General features: G+C 54.4%; 1 protein-coding gene across 4 annotated transcripts in view; it reads right to left on the reverse strand.

Moving 5' to 3' along the window:
* CSF1R (colony stimulating factor 1 receptor) overlaps positions 1-13276 on the reverse strand; it is a 28280-nt gene extending 15004 nt beyond the window's left edge. For 2 of the 4 annotated variants that reach the window (XM_019478614.2, XM_019478615.2), the window contains exons 1-7: positions 13071-13276; positions 5812-6066; positions 4645-4929; positions 3621-3757; positions 2359-2518; positions 1693-1882; positions 70-185 (exon numbers count right to left, since the gene is read on the reverse strand). In XM_019478614.2, coding sequence (XP_019334159.2) covers positions 70-185; positions 1693-1882; positions 2359-2518; positions 3621-3757; positions 4645-4929; positions 5812-6066; positions 13071-13119 — 1192 coding nt within the window. In that variant the 5' untranslated portion in view covers positions 13120-13276. The remainder of the gene's footprint in view (positions 1-69; positions 186-1692; positions 1883-2358; positions 2519-3620; positions 3758-4644; positions 4930-5811; positions 6067-13070) is intronic. The other 2 variants (XM_014597655.3, XM_014597654.3) reach the window with 2 other exon arrangements.
* Positions 13277-17508: the final 4232 nt, after the last annotated feature.

Raw genomic sequence — 17508 nt, forward strand, 5'->3', positions numbered from 1 at the left:
TCCTCTCATCCTCCAGCTCTCCCCAGTTCCTGTGCATCACTGCGCAGATCCCATGCAATGGGCACTCACACTTCAAGAACAGGCTGAAGGTCATGGATGCGGTGTCCTCTCTGTTTGCAGCATAGAAGGTGTAGAAGCCACTTTCCACCCTCTGTAGGCGGCTCAGGACAAGCGTGTTAGTGTACCTGCCCCAGGAGAGAGCAGACATCACGGTGGAATTACAGATATGGAAACAACCAGGTGTGTGGGGTGCTCTACAGTGCAATGCACTTGCTAAATGGCTCAGTTGCTGCCCGTGAATCCCCAGCAGCCACAGGGATCCAGGTGCATAGTCCATCTCCAACCCTGTGAGCAGAGAGCAACGGCCTCCAATGCCAACCAAGGAGAACTGGGCACTGAGCTTTTGCCAAGCTCCTCCTCAAAGGGGACACGGTGAGGTGATGTGGGGCAGGAGGGCAGCGCTGCTTTCTGTTCTGTTTGGAAAGAGCTATGGGATCTTGGCATTGCAGCCGGCCTCATCTGGAGAGAGACCAAGGAGATCTACTCCAGTCCTTCCTCCTACTCCCGTCAGAGAAAACACCGTGATGGAAGAGCGCAGACTCCGGGGAGCTGACACACAGTGACCTCTTCAGAGAGACAGCTCGGAAGCTGGGGAGAGTTTAAGACCAAAGTCCTCAACTGGAAAGGCCCGGGACTGGCTCGACAGAGACGGAGAAGTATTATTTCCCTACAGTGGCTCCCCCCTCCCTCAAAGCCTGTTCTGTTCACTCCATGTCCCTAACCCCAAGCCCAGCCTGTAGAGCCTGGACCTGAGCGACAGTCTGACTGACTACCCTTTTGGTAACTTTGCACTTCTGTTCCTCTTCTGGGTTACTTCTGGTGCCTGAGAAATGAAAGAGGAATTGCCAGCTCCTTCCAGCTAGTAGGACGTATCTCTGAGCATCCTGTTGTGGCTCAGCTTGACTCGAGGAAGTGATAAGTGTGCAGTCCCAGCTACCCTTTTTCCCCCCACCTATTGACCATCTCCTAGTGCCTGGGCCATGTCTGTCTGGCCTCAGATCCTCCTCTAGCTGGTGCAATCACCCTCTGACCGGGGTGTGAAGCTCCAGAAGCCAGGGGGTGCAAAATTCAAGCAGCAGGAGGTGCTGAGGGCAGTCGTGCCACTGGCCCCAGGGTCAGCTAAACCCGTGATGGAGGAGTGAGGGGATTTCTAGGGCTAGTGGATTGTGTGCATCTGTGGTGCCAGACCCTCAATAAAGCAGCATCTGTTATACAGTCTTGAAGCTCCCAGGCCCCTGCTACATCAAACACAAGTGTGATGAAGAGGTGGCACCATCTGACCTGCTGGTACCCAATGAGCCCCCCTGTGCTCTTTGTCCCAAAGAGCATACATTTTAGCTCTGGTGGCAGCCACCCATGAGAGTGACGGGGGCTCATGCTGTGACGCCTCTCAAAAATTAGGCTGCCAGGTTGGCTCAGGTGGGGACACTTTCCTTAATTACCTGTGTCTTTTCCTTCCTCGCTCACTCAGGTTTTTTGTGGCTGGTGGACGCCAGACCGAACGTTTCCCCTCCCTTTGCTCTACCCGCTGGTGGCCCATAGAAATAGTCTGCTGTAGGGATGCCAGTCTGGAAGGGGAAGGGTTCCTCTGGCAGTGTTGGGTATACGCCCAGGAGAGAGGGGACACCGTACCGGTTGTTACCAGTAGCCATCTGGTTTTCAAGCTGGGAGTTCTCAAAGTTCTCCGAAGGGTTGTGATGCTTCCAGCCCCAGTCGTGAAGGGGAGGGTAAGCCTCAATCTGGACCTGCAGTTGCAAGCTTCCTCCCAGCGCTATGTTCTGGGTGGTGTTTTGCACAGGAGACAGATGCACGTAGCCTCTCTCTGTGGGACCAAAAGAGCAAAGACGGTCAACGGGGGTGGCCATCCCCATCCAGGAGTGTGGTGCATGACTCCTGCGCCCTCAAAAGAGTCCGCTGCACTTACTCCAGAGCAGATTTCGGGGGAAGAAAGAACATTTACTGATCTCTGTCGCTGGCACGATCCACTTTAGTCAAACCTGGCATCAGGCAGTAGCAGGGTGCCCTTCCCTGATGGGTGGCCAATGGGTTTATATGGTTTTAAAGCCAGGGAAAAGACAGTGGCACCTGCCCATCATCCCTTGAGACATGTAAGCTTTAGTTCACCTCATCCCTGCAGACTACTGGGACTGAAATCAGCCCCTCATTGGGCAGAGCTAATCCCAGTGCCTCCGATGGCAAAACAACCCTGGAATATGATGCGGTAGATGCCAGCAAGGATCACGTCTGTGTGATTAATAAACAGGCACATTGTTTTTGACCCCTTTAGAAATTGCTCACCTATGACTTTGAGCATGGTCGACAAACTCCTGGATCCACCTGAATTGTTAGCCATGCAAGTGTATCTTCCACTGTCTCCTATTGTCACTGCAGCGATGGTCAGGGTAACGTTAATGATGTAATCCTTCTTTACGTAGTCAGTGGTTTTGGTGATTGCGGCCTGTAATCAAAGGAAAGGTCCATTAAAGCAATCTGTTTGGGAAGGGAAAAGCCAAGACTTAATGACTGGACCTGTCACCTTGTTTCCCCCACATCGCTCTGCTTTGCTTTGTGTAGCTTAAGTGCACATGAGCAAACAGGTATTTTTAATTTAGGTGTTCAGTACTGGTACTGTACAGTATGGACAGGCACGCATCTTTATTTCCATTAGTGCCAGCCCTGCCTCTAAGCCATATGTATGTTGCTTCATCTGAAACCAGAGTAATATTTAGTATATCAATGCCATCTCTTAATTTAAGCTGGTCAGCTCTCATTGGGATGTCAGTGGGTTTTTATGGCGCCCTTCCAGACATGCCCTTAGGCAGCACTTTGGCATGATAAGGTAGTGATGTGAAGAAATCCCTGATGTAGCTGGGATGTGGAGGACCTGGCACTGCATTAAGTACTTTATGCCAGTGCCCTAGAGCAGAAGTACTCAACCCACGAGGCCCCCAGTGGGTGAGGTGACTTGCGGCCCCCAGACCTCTGGGGCCTGATCCTGGGGCGTGGGGTCTGATTTGGCCCGTGGACCAGCTCTGTGCCCCTCATCTGGACTGTAGGGCCAAACGTTGAGCACCAATGCTCTAGCGGCTCTAAAGAAAAGTCTTTCCCCCCTCTTCCCTTTCTCTAGGGAGCTTGCATGGGTGTGTTGAGCACGTTTGTTGGCTTGTAAGCTCCAGCATTGACATTTCTTGGGGAAAAGCCGTCTGGGAGAAGCCAGTTCAGTTTCCCTCAGAAGGTGTCAAGGTTCATGCTCAGTGAACCCCAATAAACAACATGCAATTTATTCTTCAGTGTCGCGAGATGCCAAGATAAAGACCTATGTCTGACTCTGGGCGAACCGTCGCTGCACCAAAGAGGAGAAGGGAAAGAATGGGCGGCTGTGCTCAAAATCTCCACGGCTGGTGAGCAATGCCTAGTCTCAGCCTGGGCTTCGGTCCTTTGCTGCAGTCTCCTCCGTCCATCTGGTGCGTGCCTGAGTTAAGCGTCCCCAGTGCCACCTTTTCCCTCGCTTCTCCAGGGATGCACCCTGCTGTAGAGCCGGGAGCGCTACTATGACTTACTTTTTCAGCCGGATGCTTCCACGCGATGTCGTACTTGTGGGAAGGAGCCTTTACTTGGCAGGTGACCCAGAAAGGCTCACCCTGGATTCGCACGTGGTCTTTAGTGTCCATGGTGACTGAGACGGACGCCTCCACTGCTGAGCAAAGGCAAATGCATGTCCAGGTGAGTTGTACAAGGGTGCTAAGGTCTTTGCTTCCTGGGGGAGTTTCCGAGGGCTTGCTGACTTCTTCCTACCGCCAGCTCTCCTCACTAACCCTGATCATTCCTCTCCCTCTGGAGTCACCATTGCATCTGCTGCTGCCATTTCTACACCCCATCACTGCCCCTGCCAGGCAGCTCAGCAGATTCAAAGGGAAGGGGAGGCCTGTCTTGGATGGGTCCCCATTTAAGAGGCATAGTGCAAAGACCTTGGGGCATGCGGGCTCCCAGAATGAAGAGCAGCGTCTCAAATGCATCTACAAGTACCCGAAACCCTGCTTAAAAATTGTTCTCCAACTATTTAAGTTGGTCTAATAAAAGAGATCAGATTCACCCAAAGAACCTTGTCTGCCTATGTCCTTAGACCAATGCGGCTACAACCTTCACCCCTGTCTACAAGTACCAGAGCACCAAGGAGGCAGGAGGGCAGGGTCCAAAGTTATGGTCAGTGCTAGTGGGATCCTGCTGACTGAACCTGTTCTTCCTGGCGATGTTGTATGTGGCCCTCCCAGTGCTACGCAGGCCATTAGGCTGTGGAAGCGTTTTCAAAGCGATACTTTAAGTCTACCCAGGACACAGCCCTAGGGGACAACCATGCCTTGGTAGGGAGGTAGACTTAGGGTGATTTTAAAGGCACCTCTGGGGTAGGTGACCAACTTTAGTGGGAACTGGGCACATAACTTGAAAATTCCTGTCTCAGGGACCCTGTTGGTCTTTCCCATCCTTAACCTCTCTGGTCCTTCCTTCCTCGGGAGAATTCCCCCCACCAGTGCTACCACTTCTCATGGAGCGGCTGGAAAAGCAGCCAGAAACCTAACCCTTCACCTTCAGAAACAAGCAGTCTGATCCTTGCTGACTTCTTTGCTTCTCCATTGATCAGGACCTGGCATCTGTAGTAACCTTTCTGAGCCTGCTGGACTCTGTATATCGTTACTCCATCCTGAGCACTGAAAGAAAACTCTGTCCCTGGTAAGATGGGGGAATGGTTGTCCATTAGCAGGGTAACGTTGGATCCATAGGCTGGGTTGGTGATCAGACAGGGTAGCTGGGCGTCACTGCCTTCCTTTACTTGGACTCTGTAGGTGCTAACGTACCACACGTTCGTAGGATCTGTTGGGGGGATAAGACAGACCAGACAGTGAAGTTGAGCAGAGTCGGGTGATAGGTCCAGCTCCCATCTATCTGCCCTGCATGGCTGCCTAGCTTTTAGCTGGTGGCAGGCAGTCCTGACCCCACTGATAGCCCCACAGCTTATTAAGACAATTGCCAAGGCAGATCGAGGCCATGACATTTAAAAAGTTGAGATGAGGTTGTGTGAGTGGCAATTAGCCCTTTAATAAGTGGTTATATTGACAAAAAACCTGAGCTGGAAGAATCAATCTGACTGGCTAATGAGGAGCTGGAGATGCCCGACTGCAAGGTCTCCCTGAAAGGCAGAGGCAAAAACATGCTATCGGACCATTTTGTAGGCCCGACGTGGGCTGGGTGTAGGAGCCCGTGGCTCTGAGCACAACCTGGCTTTCCATATGTACTGCAGAGCTCACGCAGATGTAAAGCTTCAGGTGCAAGTTATGGGTTGGCTACACAGGGACAGGTCTTCTGTTAAAGGGAATAGAGTTGTGCCTGGTATGGACCTGGCAGACACACCTTTTCTGGGCCTTTTGGGTTAGCTTATGTTGCTTAGGACTTGGTTTAACCTGAGGAAAAGCTATTTGAATAGCGAATACTCCTACCTAGTTCTTGTAGGGACTTTTCATCCTTATACCTTAAAGTGCTTAAAAAAAAGGGGGTGGGAGATGTTGCACCATTAGCTGCATTTTATAGGTGGGAACAGAGAGGCCCAGGGATGTGAAGCAACTGGAATAAATGACCCAGGCATCCTGTTTTCTACTCCTGTACCACCCACTGAGCACACTGCCTCCATGAGGGCTTTTATTGGCATAACTGAAAACCGTCCTATATCATCAACAGAGCAGGATGTGGTATAGCTACCTCTCACAAAGAGATGCACAGAGGCTCTCCCACGGTCGCTGCTGTTGGTGTAGGCACACTGGTAGGTGCCTGTGTCCTTGTAGGTAGCACTAGCGATAGTAAGTGTGCTGTTAGTGCCCATGGTGTGCACAACTTTGTTTTTCTCTTTGGTGATCCATTCTACACTGGAGTCCCCATAGCAAAGGAAGTTCACCAGGTCTCCGTTGTTCACTGTCACAGTGGGGACATTGGGTTCAATGGTTGGAGATGCCGAACCTGCAAGCAAAGAAGGAGAGGGTGGATGAGCAACCCAGGTAGGAATTCCCATGTCAGAGCACAGCTTTTTAGCAAGGGCTCAAGGAAAAGTCTCATGTCAGGCTAGTTTGCTCCTCGTACGTATACAGTAAAGACCCTTTCCCTTGCTGGCACTCACCAAGGGGCATGGCTTTCCAGCTTTTCTGATGGAAAGAGTTGGGTCCAGAGAAGAAATTAATGTCAGAGCCCTCAAACACTCAGGTGGCGAAGTCTAATCATCCAGATTTAATTAATGAACATAGGGAGTATGAAGAAGGCACTGGGTAATGTGGGGCCCCTGCAGATTATGCTTTGCAATCTGGTCGTTGCACCAGAGGAAAAGGCAGACCTTTTTAACAATTTCTTTGCCTCCATTTTTTTGTGTAGGGACTGGGGCTCCCCCACCGAGCTTCAAGATGGACTCAGGAGAGACTCTGTCAGGCCCAGGGTCAGGTAGGACCGAGTCAGGGAACTTCTGGAGGGGCTGGACATGATCAAATCAGCAGGTCCAGATGCTCTCGACCCCAGGGTGCTGAGGGAATTGGCAGGGGTCATCGTGGGGCCCCTGGCACGGCTTTACAAGTGCTCATGGTGCTCTGGCCAGGTGCTAGATGACTGGAAGAAGATCAATGTGGTCCCCATTTTCAAAAAAGGGAGGAGGGAGGACCCAGACAATTACTGGCCCATTAGTCTTACTTTGATCCTGGGGAAGCTCTTTGAGAAAATTAACCAGGAGCACATCTGGGAAGGACCTATGTGGGGGGTGATGCTCAGGGGCAGCATGGGTTGAGTAGGGGAGGTCCTGTCAGACCAACCTGGTGGCCTTCTATGATCAGGTCACAAAATTATTGGACGTGGGTGTCGCAGTGGATGTAGTCTTTCTGCACTTCAGGAAGGCCTTTGACACTGTCTCCCACCCCATCCTCATTAAAAAGCTAGGTGACTGTGGCATTGATGCCTACACGGTCAGATGGGTCACAAATTGGCTGAAGGGCTACACCCAGAGAGTGGTGATGGACGGGTCATATTGGACCTGGAGGGATGTGGGCAGTGGGGTCCCCCAGGGCTCGGTCCTCGGGCCTGCGCTGTTCAACATCTTCATCAGTGACTTGGATGAGGGGGTGAAAAGCACCTTGTTCAAATTCACTGACACCAAGATTTGGGGCGAGGTGGGCACACTAGAAGGGAGGGACAGTATACAGCTGGACCTGGACAGGTTCCAGGGGTGGGCGGATGAGAACAGGACGGGTTTCAACACTGACAAGTGCAAGGGGCTGCACCTGGGGAGGAAGAACCAGCAGCATACCTACAGGCTGGGGAACTCCCTTCTCGTCAGTGCAGAGGCAGAAAGAGATTTTGGAGTCGTTATCGATTCTAAGATGAACATGGGCCGACAGTGCAGGGACACGGTCAGGAAGGCCAACCGCACCTTGTCCTGCATCCACAAATGCATCTTGAGCAGGTCCAAGGAGGTGATCCTCCCCCTCTATGTGGCACTGGTCAGGCCGCAGGTGGAGTACTGCGTCCAGTTCTGGGCGCCGCACTTCAGGAGGGATGTGGACAGCATGGAGAGGGCCCAGAGGAAGCCACTCGCATGGTCAGGGGCAGCAGGGCAGACCCTACGAGGAGAGGCGACGGGACCTGAACCTGTTCAGCGTCCACAAGAGAGGGCTGAGAGGGGATCTGGCGGTCGTCTATAAACTTACCGGGGGGCCAGCGGGGAATGGGAGAGACCCTGTTCCCCCGAGAGCCTTCCAGATTAACAAGGAATAACGGCCATAAGCTGTTTGAGAGTAGGTTCAAGCTGGACATCAGGAGGCGCTACTTCACTGTCAGGGCAGCTAGGACCTGGAACCAGCTTCCAAGAGAAGTGATGCTGGCTCCTACCCTGGGGGTCTTTAAGAGGAGGCTGGATAGTTACCTAGCTGGGGTCATATGAGCCCAGTATGCACTTATGCCCAGGGCAGGGGGTTGGACTTGAAGATCTACTTAGGTCCCTTCTGACCCTACATCTATGACACTATGAATCCCGACTGCTCGGGGACTTTGCTGTCAGTCCCTCAGCGGCTGTTCTCTTCTGGCGGTTTCTGCATCCAGCACATTTTCCTTCTCCCGGCTTCCGATTTTTGCCATCCCCAACTTGCTACATAGCCTTTTTGCACTGGGCCAAGCTTTGGGGCTGAACTCTAGGCACCCTCTTTGCCTGTCAGCTTTTCTGGGGAACTGGTGTTTCCTCCTCCAGAACAAAGGGGAACCTGGACCCTGCTCCAGCCCTCTGCTTGCAGAGAAACCTGTGTCAGCGAGTTTTTTAGTCATGGCCTAAATTTAGGGTGAGGGGAAGTGAGACATGAATCAGTGTCCCAGGCCTGGGGAAGGAGCGCTTTTACTGCCTGACGTCAGGCCTTCGAGGGGACCGGAAACACATTGCGAAGGGCTAGCTGTGCTTCCAGGGGCTTGGCGGCCCCTGGCCCCTTTCCTCTGGCTACTCCACTTCTCCTTTTCTACCCCATCATTAGCCCATCTTAAAGGGACCTAAGCATACGCTAGGATATGGTAACATCTCCCCCTGCTCCTGGTTTCCTAACCCCACTCTTTTATTCATTTAAGTTTATGGCATTCAATAGACCCAGTCCTGATTTCTCCCAGGGAGAGGAAAAATGTTCCTTGCTGCAGTCCAGCCCCGGGCACGTTTCCTGGAAGGGCAAGGGGACAGCACTGCGAATCAATACCACATGGATTTAGCAATCTTTCCAGGGGGAGGAGAGGAGTGAGGGAGGGCTTTTAGAGAGCATCTTAAGGCCTTTCATGGTGAGGTCCCTGTCCCATATCTCCAAGGCTTTTGTTGACTGGACCCTGTCACCAATGTCCTGAAAAAGGGTCAAGTCTACCCAAGTGACAATAGGTAGATTTGACCCTATTCTGGCGGTGGCCCTTGTGTGCACGCAGGTAGACTAGTTGGACTGTGCTTTTTCTTTCACAGCTGCCTTCTCCCGAGGGTTGCAATGCTCACGGGGCTGCATTGCTGTTGTAAGTCTAGTCCATGCGAAGAGCGCTTTGCTGTTTTTTTGTGCAGAGACAGCTGTCCTGGCAATGTTTTCCCCGCGGAGGCATTGCTGACCTGTGGGCAGGCTGCCGCAGGGCCGAGATGAAGGCTTGGGGGATGTGGAAACATTTGATGCGTTGTTCCTTTTGAGGGTTGTTTTTTTTTTTTCTTTTTTGCCATTGCTATTTTTTTTTCTTGCCATGGAAAGAGGAACCACTTCTCTCCTTTCCCAATTGGGGAACATATATCCCAGAATCCTCCGTAAGCCACATTTTCCATCTCTCTGCAGTACAAGGTTTTTCCTCTCCCTTATATACAGGAATGAGTCCTAGGACAGCAGTTCCCAACCTTTTTTTATACTACTGACTTGCATGGGAGTGGGTTGGGGTGCACGGAGCTGGCTGCCTCCCTCCCGGGGCTGCCCCGCTGCCCGACTTTAACCCTGCACATGACTGCCGGTGGTGGAAGCCGCTTGCCTGGCCAGATAGATGGGGTCTAAGCAGGGTGTTCATCCCGGTCCCAATGGTTGGGAACCTCTGTCTAAGAGGAAGGTAGTAAGGGGGGGGTGATGTTTTGCTCACATACTAGTTTCTTGTCCATCCTTGCCCTCTGTGCCCACCTCACTAGGGGCTGTGGTTTGCTTGGCAGACTCTTTTGACTGGCAGCCAGTCTTGACATTTGCAGCTTTGGCTTGGCTTGGCCAGAACACCTTGTTCCCATGTACTTCTTAAAGGAGGCATGTGAAAGGGGTTCAAGGGACACCACGTGGCTGTCGCTGAGAGGTGCGTGGTCAAAGGAGTTGGTGCCCCTTGCTTGGCGGAGAGTCCATGGATGTTATTTCACAGACCCATGGACTCCAGGCCAGGTTGTTTATGATTCATCAGCTGGCCACAGAGCAATCGCCCAGTGACTCATGCATCAAGCCCGTCTCTTGTGATGGGGCAACATTGCTCCTGTCATCCAGCCAAGCGTGATATGAAGAGTCCAAGTGATGGCTCGCTCACTGCATGGGTGCAACGAAGCAGCAGTGCTGAGTGGTTTCCCTACCTGGGTAATGGTAGCACCGGAGCCCACCTGGGCATGAGATGAGGGGCTAAGGGGCACGGCAGGGCAGTAGATCATCCTGTCCCACCTCCTTTGCAACATGCAAGGACTTTTCCTTCTTCCTTGGGCTCCTGCTGACCTGCATGAGACGCAGCACAGGGCTCAAGCACATCTCCCACGCCATCCCCACCAGCTTCCTCAGCACTGTCAGTAAGTGCCGGCCATTGGCTTTCCCACACCAGCATTGTGTAACCGTGACCTCCAGTTACAGCATGAGGCCCTTTCCCCTTCTTCCAGCCCAGCCACAACTGTCAGCCATGCTCTTCCTCAGCTGTGTCCCCCTGCGGCTCCTAACTCAGGGATGGATGTGCGCTGGGGTGGGCATTCCCAAGCGCATGCCTCCATGCGTACACCAAACCCAGAAATAGGCTTTACACTGGGGTGTCCCCTTCCAGCTTGTCTGGAGACCCCAGCCTCCCGAGGGATGCCCCAGCCTGGCCTCGCTGGCATGTCACCAGGCTCGGAGCCTGTGAGCAGGAATGGGAAAGCCACGGATGCGGGGTGGACGCTGGACATGCTCACAGGGGTGGTTATGGCTTAACCATGCTGGATGTCTTGTGTGGAGATCCTCGGAGCGACCTGGCATGGCTCTGCGGTCCCTGCTTTCGAGTTCCCGGGAATTGTTGGCTTTGCAGGAGGGGCCAGGGTCGTTGGGCAGGGTGTGGGGAGAGTTACAGGTCTCATCAGAGGCTCCTCTCAATCCAGCTCAGTGTGGAGCTGCCTAAGTTGGCAAGGCTTAAGTGCCAGCGTGACTGCCCTGGCTTGAGAAAGGTGCCTTTCTCCAAGCCAGACGGGGCCCATCGTGTGCTGGGGACCTTCAGACGTGAGCAACTGGGTGCTGGGTCAGCCTGGTCTCCCCTCCGCAGAGATTTAACAAAGGCTTGTCCGAGATGGCTAGGTTTCTCTTGTGGGATCCAGGCTCCAACTCTGCCCTTGCCCTGTTAGAAGCAGGGCTTTGAATCCACCTTTTCCCCTGCAGGCAAGTGCTCTCGGGGGTGCAGGTGCCTTCGGTGCAAGCTGCTCCACTTGGCATAAATAACAGGATATTATACACAAGAGGCCAGAGAGGGAGGCTGACAGGCTCCAGAGCTCAGTGCCAGGGGTTGGAAGTGCTACTCTCCCCAATACCATTCAGTGCCCGGCTCCAGGTCTGGCAGAGCAGCCATGAAGCCAGGCTTACCATGCTTCAGGGCACTCGTTCACTGCCAAGGCATGTTCTCCTTTCCCCACCTTGTGTGCCAGCTGCACAGGGCTGGGGCAGGTTCAGAGCATGCCTGCAGGATTGAGTCCTGGCAGCTAGCTAGATGGGGAATGGTTTGATGCGAGTGGGAGCCCCGAGCAACTCCTGCATGGTGGGAAGCCTCTGTGGTCAGGTAGGGGCCGCGGTGTTGGGAAGCAGCTGGGCTGTGGCTTTGCATCAGCCTCACAGGCAGACCGCTCTAACCGCTGGCAGTTGTTAGAAGCAATGCTGGTGGCATCTGCCAGACAAGAGCCACCTTCGGGATAGTCAGATCCGTACAGACAACCCCCAAGGAAGGTTACTTTCCACGCCAGGCTGCTCCAGTGGCCTCCAGCATCAAGAGTGACCTTCCACGGGCATCCTTAGAGAAACGTAGAGCCCCTGCCATGTCCCACACTGCCCAGCCAGCATCTCTGTGCAGGCCTGAGGCTTCAATTGGGACCTCCTTAAGATGGGCACAAACCTTTGGAAATGCATCCCACCATAGAAGATGGGAAATGCTCCAAGCCAGATCTTAAAGTATCTGATTCCCACATGCTTATGGGCATGTCAAGCTTGTGGAGGAGCCCACCAATGATTTGGGCATCCTGCCCCTACCGGGAGAGGAAAGCCCTGTTTGGGGACAGAGGGCTCTGTGGTGAAGGCAAGCCCAGCGAGTGCTGAGAAGAGCCTGGCTCACCAAGGAGTCAGGAAACAGACTCCTCAATCCAGACAGCAAGCACCACGCAAGCCCTTGCAGACCTCCTACACCCACACCATGGGCTGTGAGATTTGCAGGCAACTCAGATAAAGACTTGGCCGCTGAAGACCAGGAGCAGCAATGCTCACAGGCAGTTTGACCCTGTAGCAGCACCTGCATCCCCTCCGACAGATGAGGGTGCAGAGAAGGAGCTGTTGCTGCTTCTCCCTGAGTCTGACCACTTTAAGCTCACAACCAATTTGGGTGGCCAAGGATGAAGTTTAGAGAACCCCCTGCCTGAGGCAACCCCTGACGCTTCCTGGAGGATCCAGCTTGTTACCCAGCCCTCCGAAGGACAGTTTGTCTCTGCTCGCCCAGCGCTGCTTGCACTTTACTGCACAGCAGGTGTCCAAGCATCGAGATCAGCATTGACAGGATGAGCCCAGGGCTCGGCCAAGAGCTGTGGCACAGTTCAACCAAGTTTCAGCCCTTAAAAGGACACAGGGGCTGGGGGTATAAAGTCATTTGGGTACCTACAGATGGAGACATGTAACCTGCTAATTCTAGTAGGTCGCGAGCAACTATTGGAAGTTGCTAGACCTCAGACATCTCGCGTGCTAAACACATGTGTCGGTTCTCCCAGGCGCCGAGTTACCTTTCAAGTCAGGAAGGGGTGTCTTAAATTGTCTTGGAGCTTCTGGCATCTCCTGGAGCCTGCCCCTTTCCTGGTGCCCAGCATTGCAAGCAGATGTGCCTTCACAGCACGGGCCCATGGGCCTGTCGATACGGCCACGTGCAGGTATCGCAAACCGCCCTGTGCCCTGTGCTGTCCCAGAGCTCCACTCTCCCTCTAGCCACCTACTCTGGCCCACCGCGTAAAGCTTCCCAGGACTCAGTGAAGTTGGCGCGCTCAGACTTACCATGCCAGATGCCAGCTGCCACTAGAAGCACCAGGAGGCCAGGCCCCATGTCCCCTGGGGCTCACTCAGCACCGATCAGGTATGCTGCACGCAGGTGAGAAGCTGGTGCCCAGCACGGCGGGTCCCCTGGAGGGAGAAGGCTGGAGTGAAGAGTGACGCTGACTCCTTCAGGGGCTTGCTTGATCTGGGAGAAACTTCTCTTTTTTTTTTTTTTCAAAACTGACCACAAATTAGGAAATCCCTAGTTCTGTGAAGAAGGAGAGTTACACCATGTCATCAAAAGCAGACCCCTCCGCCCCAGGGAGGGGCACCGGGGCAGAGAATGGCCCTTCACCACGCCTTGTTTGCAAGGGCCATCCTCGGCATTGGTCTAGATCTGCTGCTGCCCACCCTCCGCGCTGGGCGGTGTCATGGGTCGGTGATGGCAGCACGTTCAACATCGCAGCCACTGAATCATGGGGAGCAGATTGACGTAAATACTTTACTTATGAAACTTTTCCAAAATACGGACGTGGGAACCAGGCCCCGTCACAGCTCCCTTTAGGCAGGCGCATTGGGGTGCAGATGCCATCCTATGCTCTTGCGCTGGCATGGGGGAAGAAACCGATTTCAGGCCACTTTTGGCCAATCTGGCAATGAATGCAGCCAGCCAAGCTGTGCTAATCTAGCACAGGGAGTTGGAGCACGAAGCGCAGGCATTTTCACCCTGGGAGAAGTGTCCGGGGAGCCCAGAGAGGGTTGGCCCAGCAAGGCCCAGAGGGAAGCAAAGACCTCAGGCGTCCGTTCCTGGAAGTCTGGTTGATTGGGGGCCAGAGCTCCAGGCAAATAACCAGCATCAGGGCAGGGGAGGAAAGGGGTGTGCGATGCTACTTCCATTGACCATTCACAGGACATTGCCCTGGTGATGCCTTGGCTGGTACCTAAGCTGGGCTCGTCGAGTCAACCTAATCAGTGACATTCAAGAGAACTGCAAGCATCAGGTGTTACAAAACCAGACCTGTCCTACACTGTAGAGAACTGAGGCCCTGCAAATCCCACATCTGGAAAGAAGCCTGGGGCTGTTTGACCTGGCCCAGACCTGACAGTACCCATGGGGCTGGTGGCATGGATGCAAGGCAGGGCATCAAGTGGGGGACCTGCCTGAAGAGCAGCTCTGGAGAGCATTTTTCAGCACTCGGGCAAAGATTTGCCATTATGGCTTGCCTTACCCTAGCCTCCAGGAGCTCCTGTCCTGGCCAGCACGCCAGGCGCTGTACAAACACCCACTCAAACAGAGGGGCCCTACCCCAAAGCAGAGTCCGAGTGAAAGGCAGCGGGATGCAGACAGGCAGCAGAGTCAGCAGCAAGAGCAGGGCGCTAGGGACTTCAGATTATCACTGGTATGTGAGAGCATTGTGGTGAAACAGGGGCTTTTAGGAGGAATTTGGAAGAGGCAGTGAAAGGCTACATCTGTAGGTGCAGCGCCTCTGGGTGGCCGGGTCTGGCACCAGAGCCTTTGCTACCCAAGGGACTTGCCCCTTAGGGTGCAAGAAGCTTCAGACTCTGAACCCCAAAACCTGGGGGCCATAGCCCAGCCCAGGGTCTCCTCCAGACTTGGGGCTCACTGCTCCTTGGCCCTCTTCTCTTCCCCTTTCTGCGAGAGGAGGCAGCCCCAGCTCCTCCAGGCTCCAGCCCCAGATCCCAGGGTGGCCTGGATACGGACACCTGGAGAGAGGCCTGAGTGTTGATGGTGCCCTTCCTGGGGGGCAGGTTATGGGGCGAGTGGCAGACGGGACGGTGGTGTTTGCAAGGGTCAAGGAGGGAGACGGGGGAAGTCTTGGGGGGAGATTCAGAGCGCTGTCTTGGCCATGCTGGGGTCTGGCAGATGGTGAGAGATCCCCCAGGAGAAGACAGACACAGGCAGAGATTTTAGCCCGGGCAGAAGGAGGCAGGTCTGGAGCCGAGAGCAGGGTAATTAGGTGAGACAGACCGCAGGAGACGCTGGGCCATAGCTTCTTCCCTTCTTTCAAGCCAAAGGGGCTTTTCGAAGGAAGTTTACTTCTCCCCTTCTCTTTCTTTTCCAGGAACAAAGTCCCAGTACGGAGAGCCCTGACTCACCCGACTGAAGCACACGTTGACAGGGAAAGGAAACAATCTCTCAGCTGTTCCTGCTCCCCTCCCGAACGGCCCCTCGCAAAACATGCCACATTTTGGCAAGTCACCGGCTCATGGGGAGCTGGCAGGTAATGTACTGTGGCCGTGGAAAAATAGCACTGCTGTGGGACTGGAGCATCCGTGGACCCGGGATAGTCGGGACCAGCTTATCTGAGAGGGGGGAGGGTGTGTGTGCGTGGTCTAGGGGGTTAACATGTACGACCATGCACTTGCCTGTGACCTGCAACAGCCTGCTAGTTGCTGGCTCCAGCATCCTTGTCTAGTCCAGCCCCCGCTTTCTCCCCACCCCTAATATCCTCCTGTTGCCACCTCTCGGCCAGCTCGAGACCAGGCCATGTGCATTTACCTCAGGGTAAGGGCATGCACTTGGGCAGTTACCCTGGCATTGATGGCATGCAGCTCGCACCCTAGCTGACCCTGCCGTACCTTGTATGCATGCCCAGAGCCCTGCAGGCAGAGCGGGGAAGGCTTGGAGGGGCACTCAGGAGCGTGAGCTGATCATCTAAGGCAGTGGGGGCCAAGCTTTTTGGCAGGCATACCGCAAATTAGCCCTGCACCCTCCCCGAGTGCTCCTCCAGTCCTCTTCCCCTTCTCAAGCTGCTGCTCTGCTTTCTGCTTCCCTCCGTGGTCCCCCCGCCTGAACTGCTGCTCCGCACAGAGGCTGCCCGTGTCATTTGTGGCATCCAGGCTGCAGTTTGACCATCCCCAGGGTTGGGAGACTGCAGTTCACATATGGGGTCTGCCACATCCACAGCTGTTACAGCGAGCCCAAATCCTGCTTAGGGTTTTTGTAAACTCGTGACACCTCCATTGGCCAAGGCTGCACGTTGCTGATGACAAGAGTTTGGCGCACACCGCTGCCTGCATCGTGGCACTGCTGCAGGGAAGAGGGTACTCCTATCCTCACATTGCCCTGAGCCCACAGGCAAAGCTGCTGGGAGAACAACCATCTCTCCATGAGTATGGGGGCTTGCTCTTTTCGGAGGTGCTGAGCACCTGCAGGTGAGCAGGGAAGGTGTCTGCTTTGGGGTCTGGATGCGTGAGAGGGGAGCAGCAAGACGAAGGGAAGGACGGCAGCTCCCAGGACAGAGCTGCTCAGAGACTCAGAGTGTTTGAAAGGGAACACCTTCATGGGGACAGCGCTGCCCGTGTGGCGTCCCAGAGGCCGACCCTTGTCCTCTCGCCCCGTGCAGACTCCTGGGGTTGCAGGTAGGGTTCGCTCTATTCCAGCCACCGTCTTCCAGGGACTGCAGAAGACGGGACGAGCAGGAGGCAGTGCTGGTGCTGCCTCACTTCAGGGGTCAGTGTGTGGAGCTCTGATGCCTTTTCCTGGCTGGAGATGGCTTGGGGAAGGGCTGGCAAGGGGCAGAAAGAAGCATGCTCTGCACTGAGTCTGGAGAAAACCTATACAGCAAACCTGCTGAAGACAAGCTGCTCCCCACGTAGTGCACTGCCAAAGGTGGTAACGATGGTGGTAGCCCTGAGCCAGAGGGTCGGGGCTCCAGCTGAAGTGGTTGGAGCCTCAGCGGCTCATCTCCTTGCCTGGTTTCATCCTATCGAGAGCTGAGAGATGAAGTCAGGCTGTTAGTGCTGGATGTAGCATCATCTCTGCAGCTGCACTAGTGGAGTCCATGAGACTTTCTGATGTGCTGGCATCCTGTGCCTTCTGCATGATGTGAGCACGGGCAGAGGGGTTTGTGCCAGGGAGGCCAGGGTTTGTGTTGCATTGCACAGCACAGGCTAGGCTAACAGGAGTCCAGTGAGGTCAGAGATGAGGAACCAGGGCTACCCAAGAAGTTAGGTCATAGCAAAGGCAGGATTCACACCCCTCCTGGGGCCAGGAGCTGCAGTGGGACTTGGCTCCAAGGAAGGTTTTTGACCGACAGAGCGAGCTGCAGCACGCTCCTGCCCGCCCCGCCGGCCGTGGCTATTGCCATTAGAAGTTAGCAAAGGGGACGTGTCTTTTCCCGAGGGAATGGGGCTCAGTGGTGCTGTCTTCATGAGAAGGGGCCCTGGGGTTGGGTCTTGTGGATGTGTGTGGTTGTGCGTAGTGTCTCGTGGCGACACGGCTGTCAGGCCCTTTCCCCTTCTAGGTGTGGAAGCTTCTCCACTCCTGTTGGGCTGTGCCTGTGTTGTGGTGAATCAGGCTGACCCCTTGCTACCACTGCTCAGGCCTGGTGGAAAATGCGATGGTCCAGGCAGGGGCCTTCTTGGAGCAGCCGCTTGGCTGCAAGATCTGGAGAAGTCCTGGATTTGAGTCTCCCTCTGCTCCTCTTCTGCCTTT

Source organism: Alligator mississippiensis, chromosome 9 (genome assembly GCF_030867095.1).
Source record: "Alligator mississippiensis isolate rAllMis1 chromosome 9, rAllMis1, whole genome shotgun sequence".
In the NCBI taxonomy this organism is placed as follows: domain Eukaryota; kingdom Metazoa; phylum Chordata; order Crocodylia; family Alligatoridae; genus Alligator; species Alligator mississippiensis.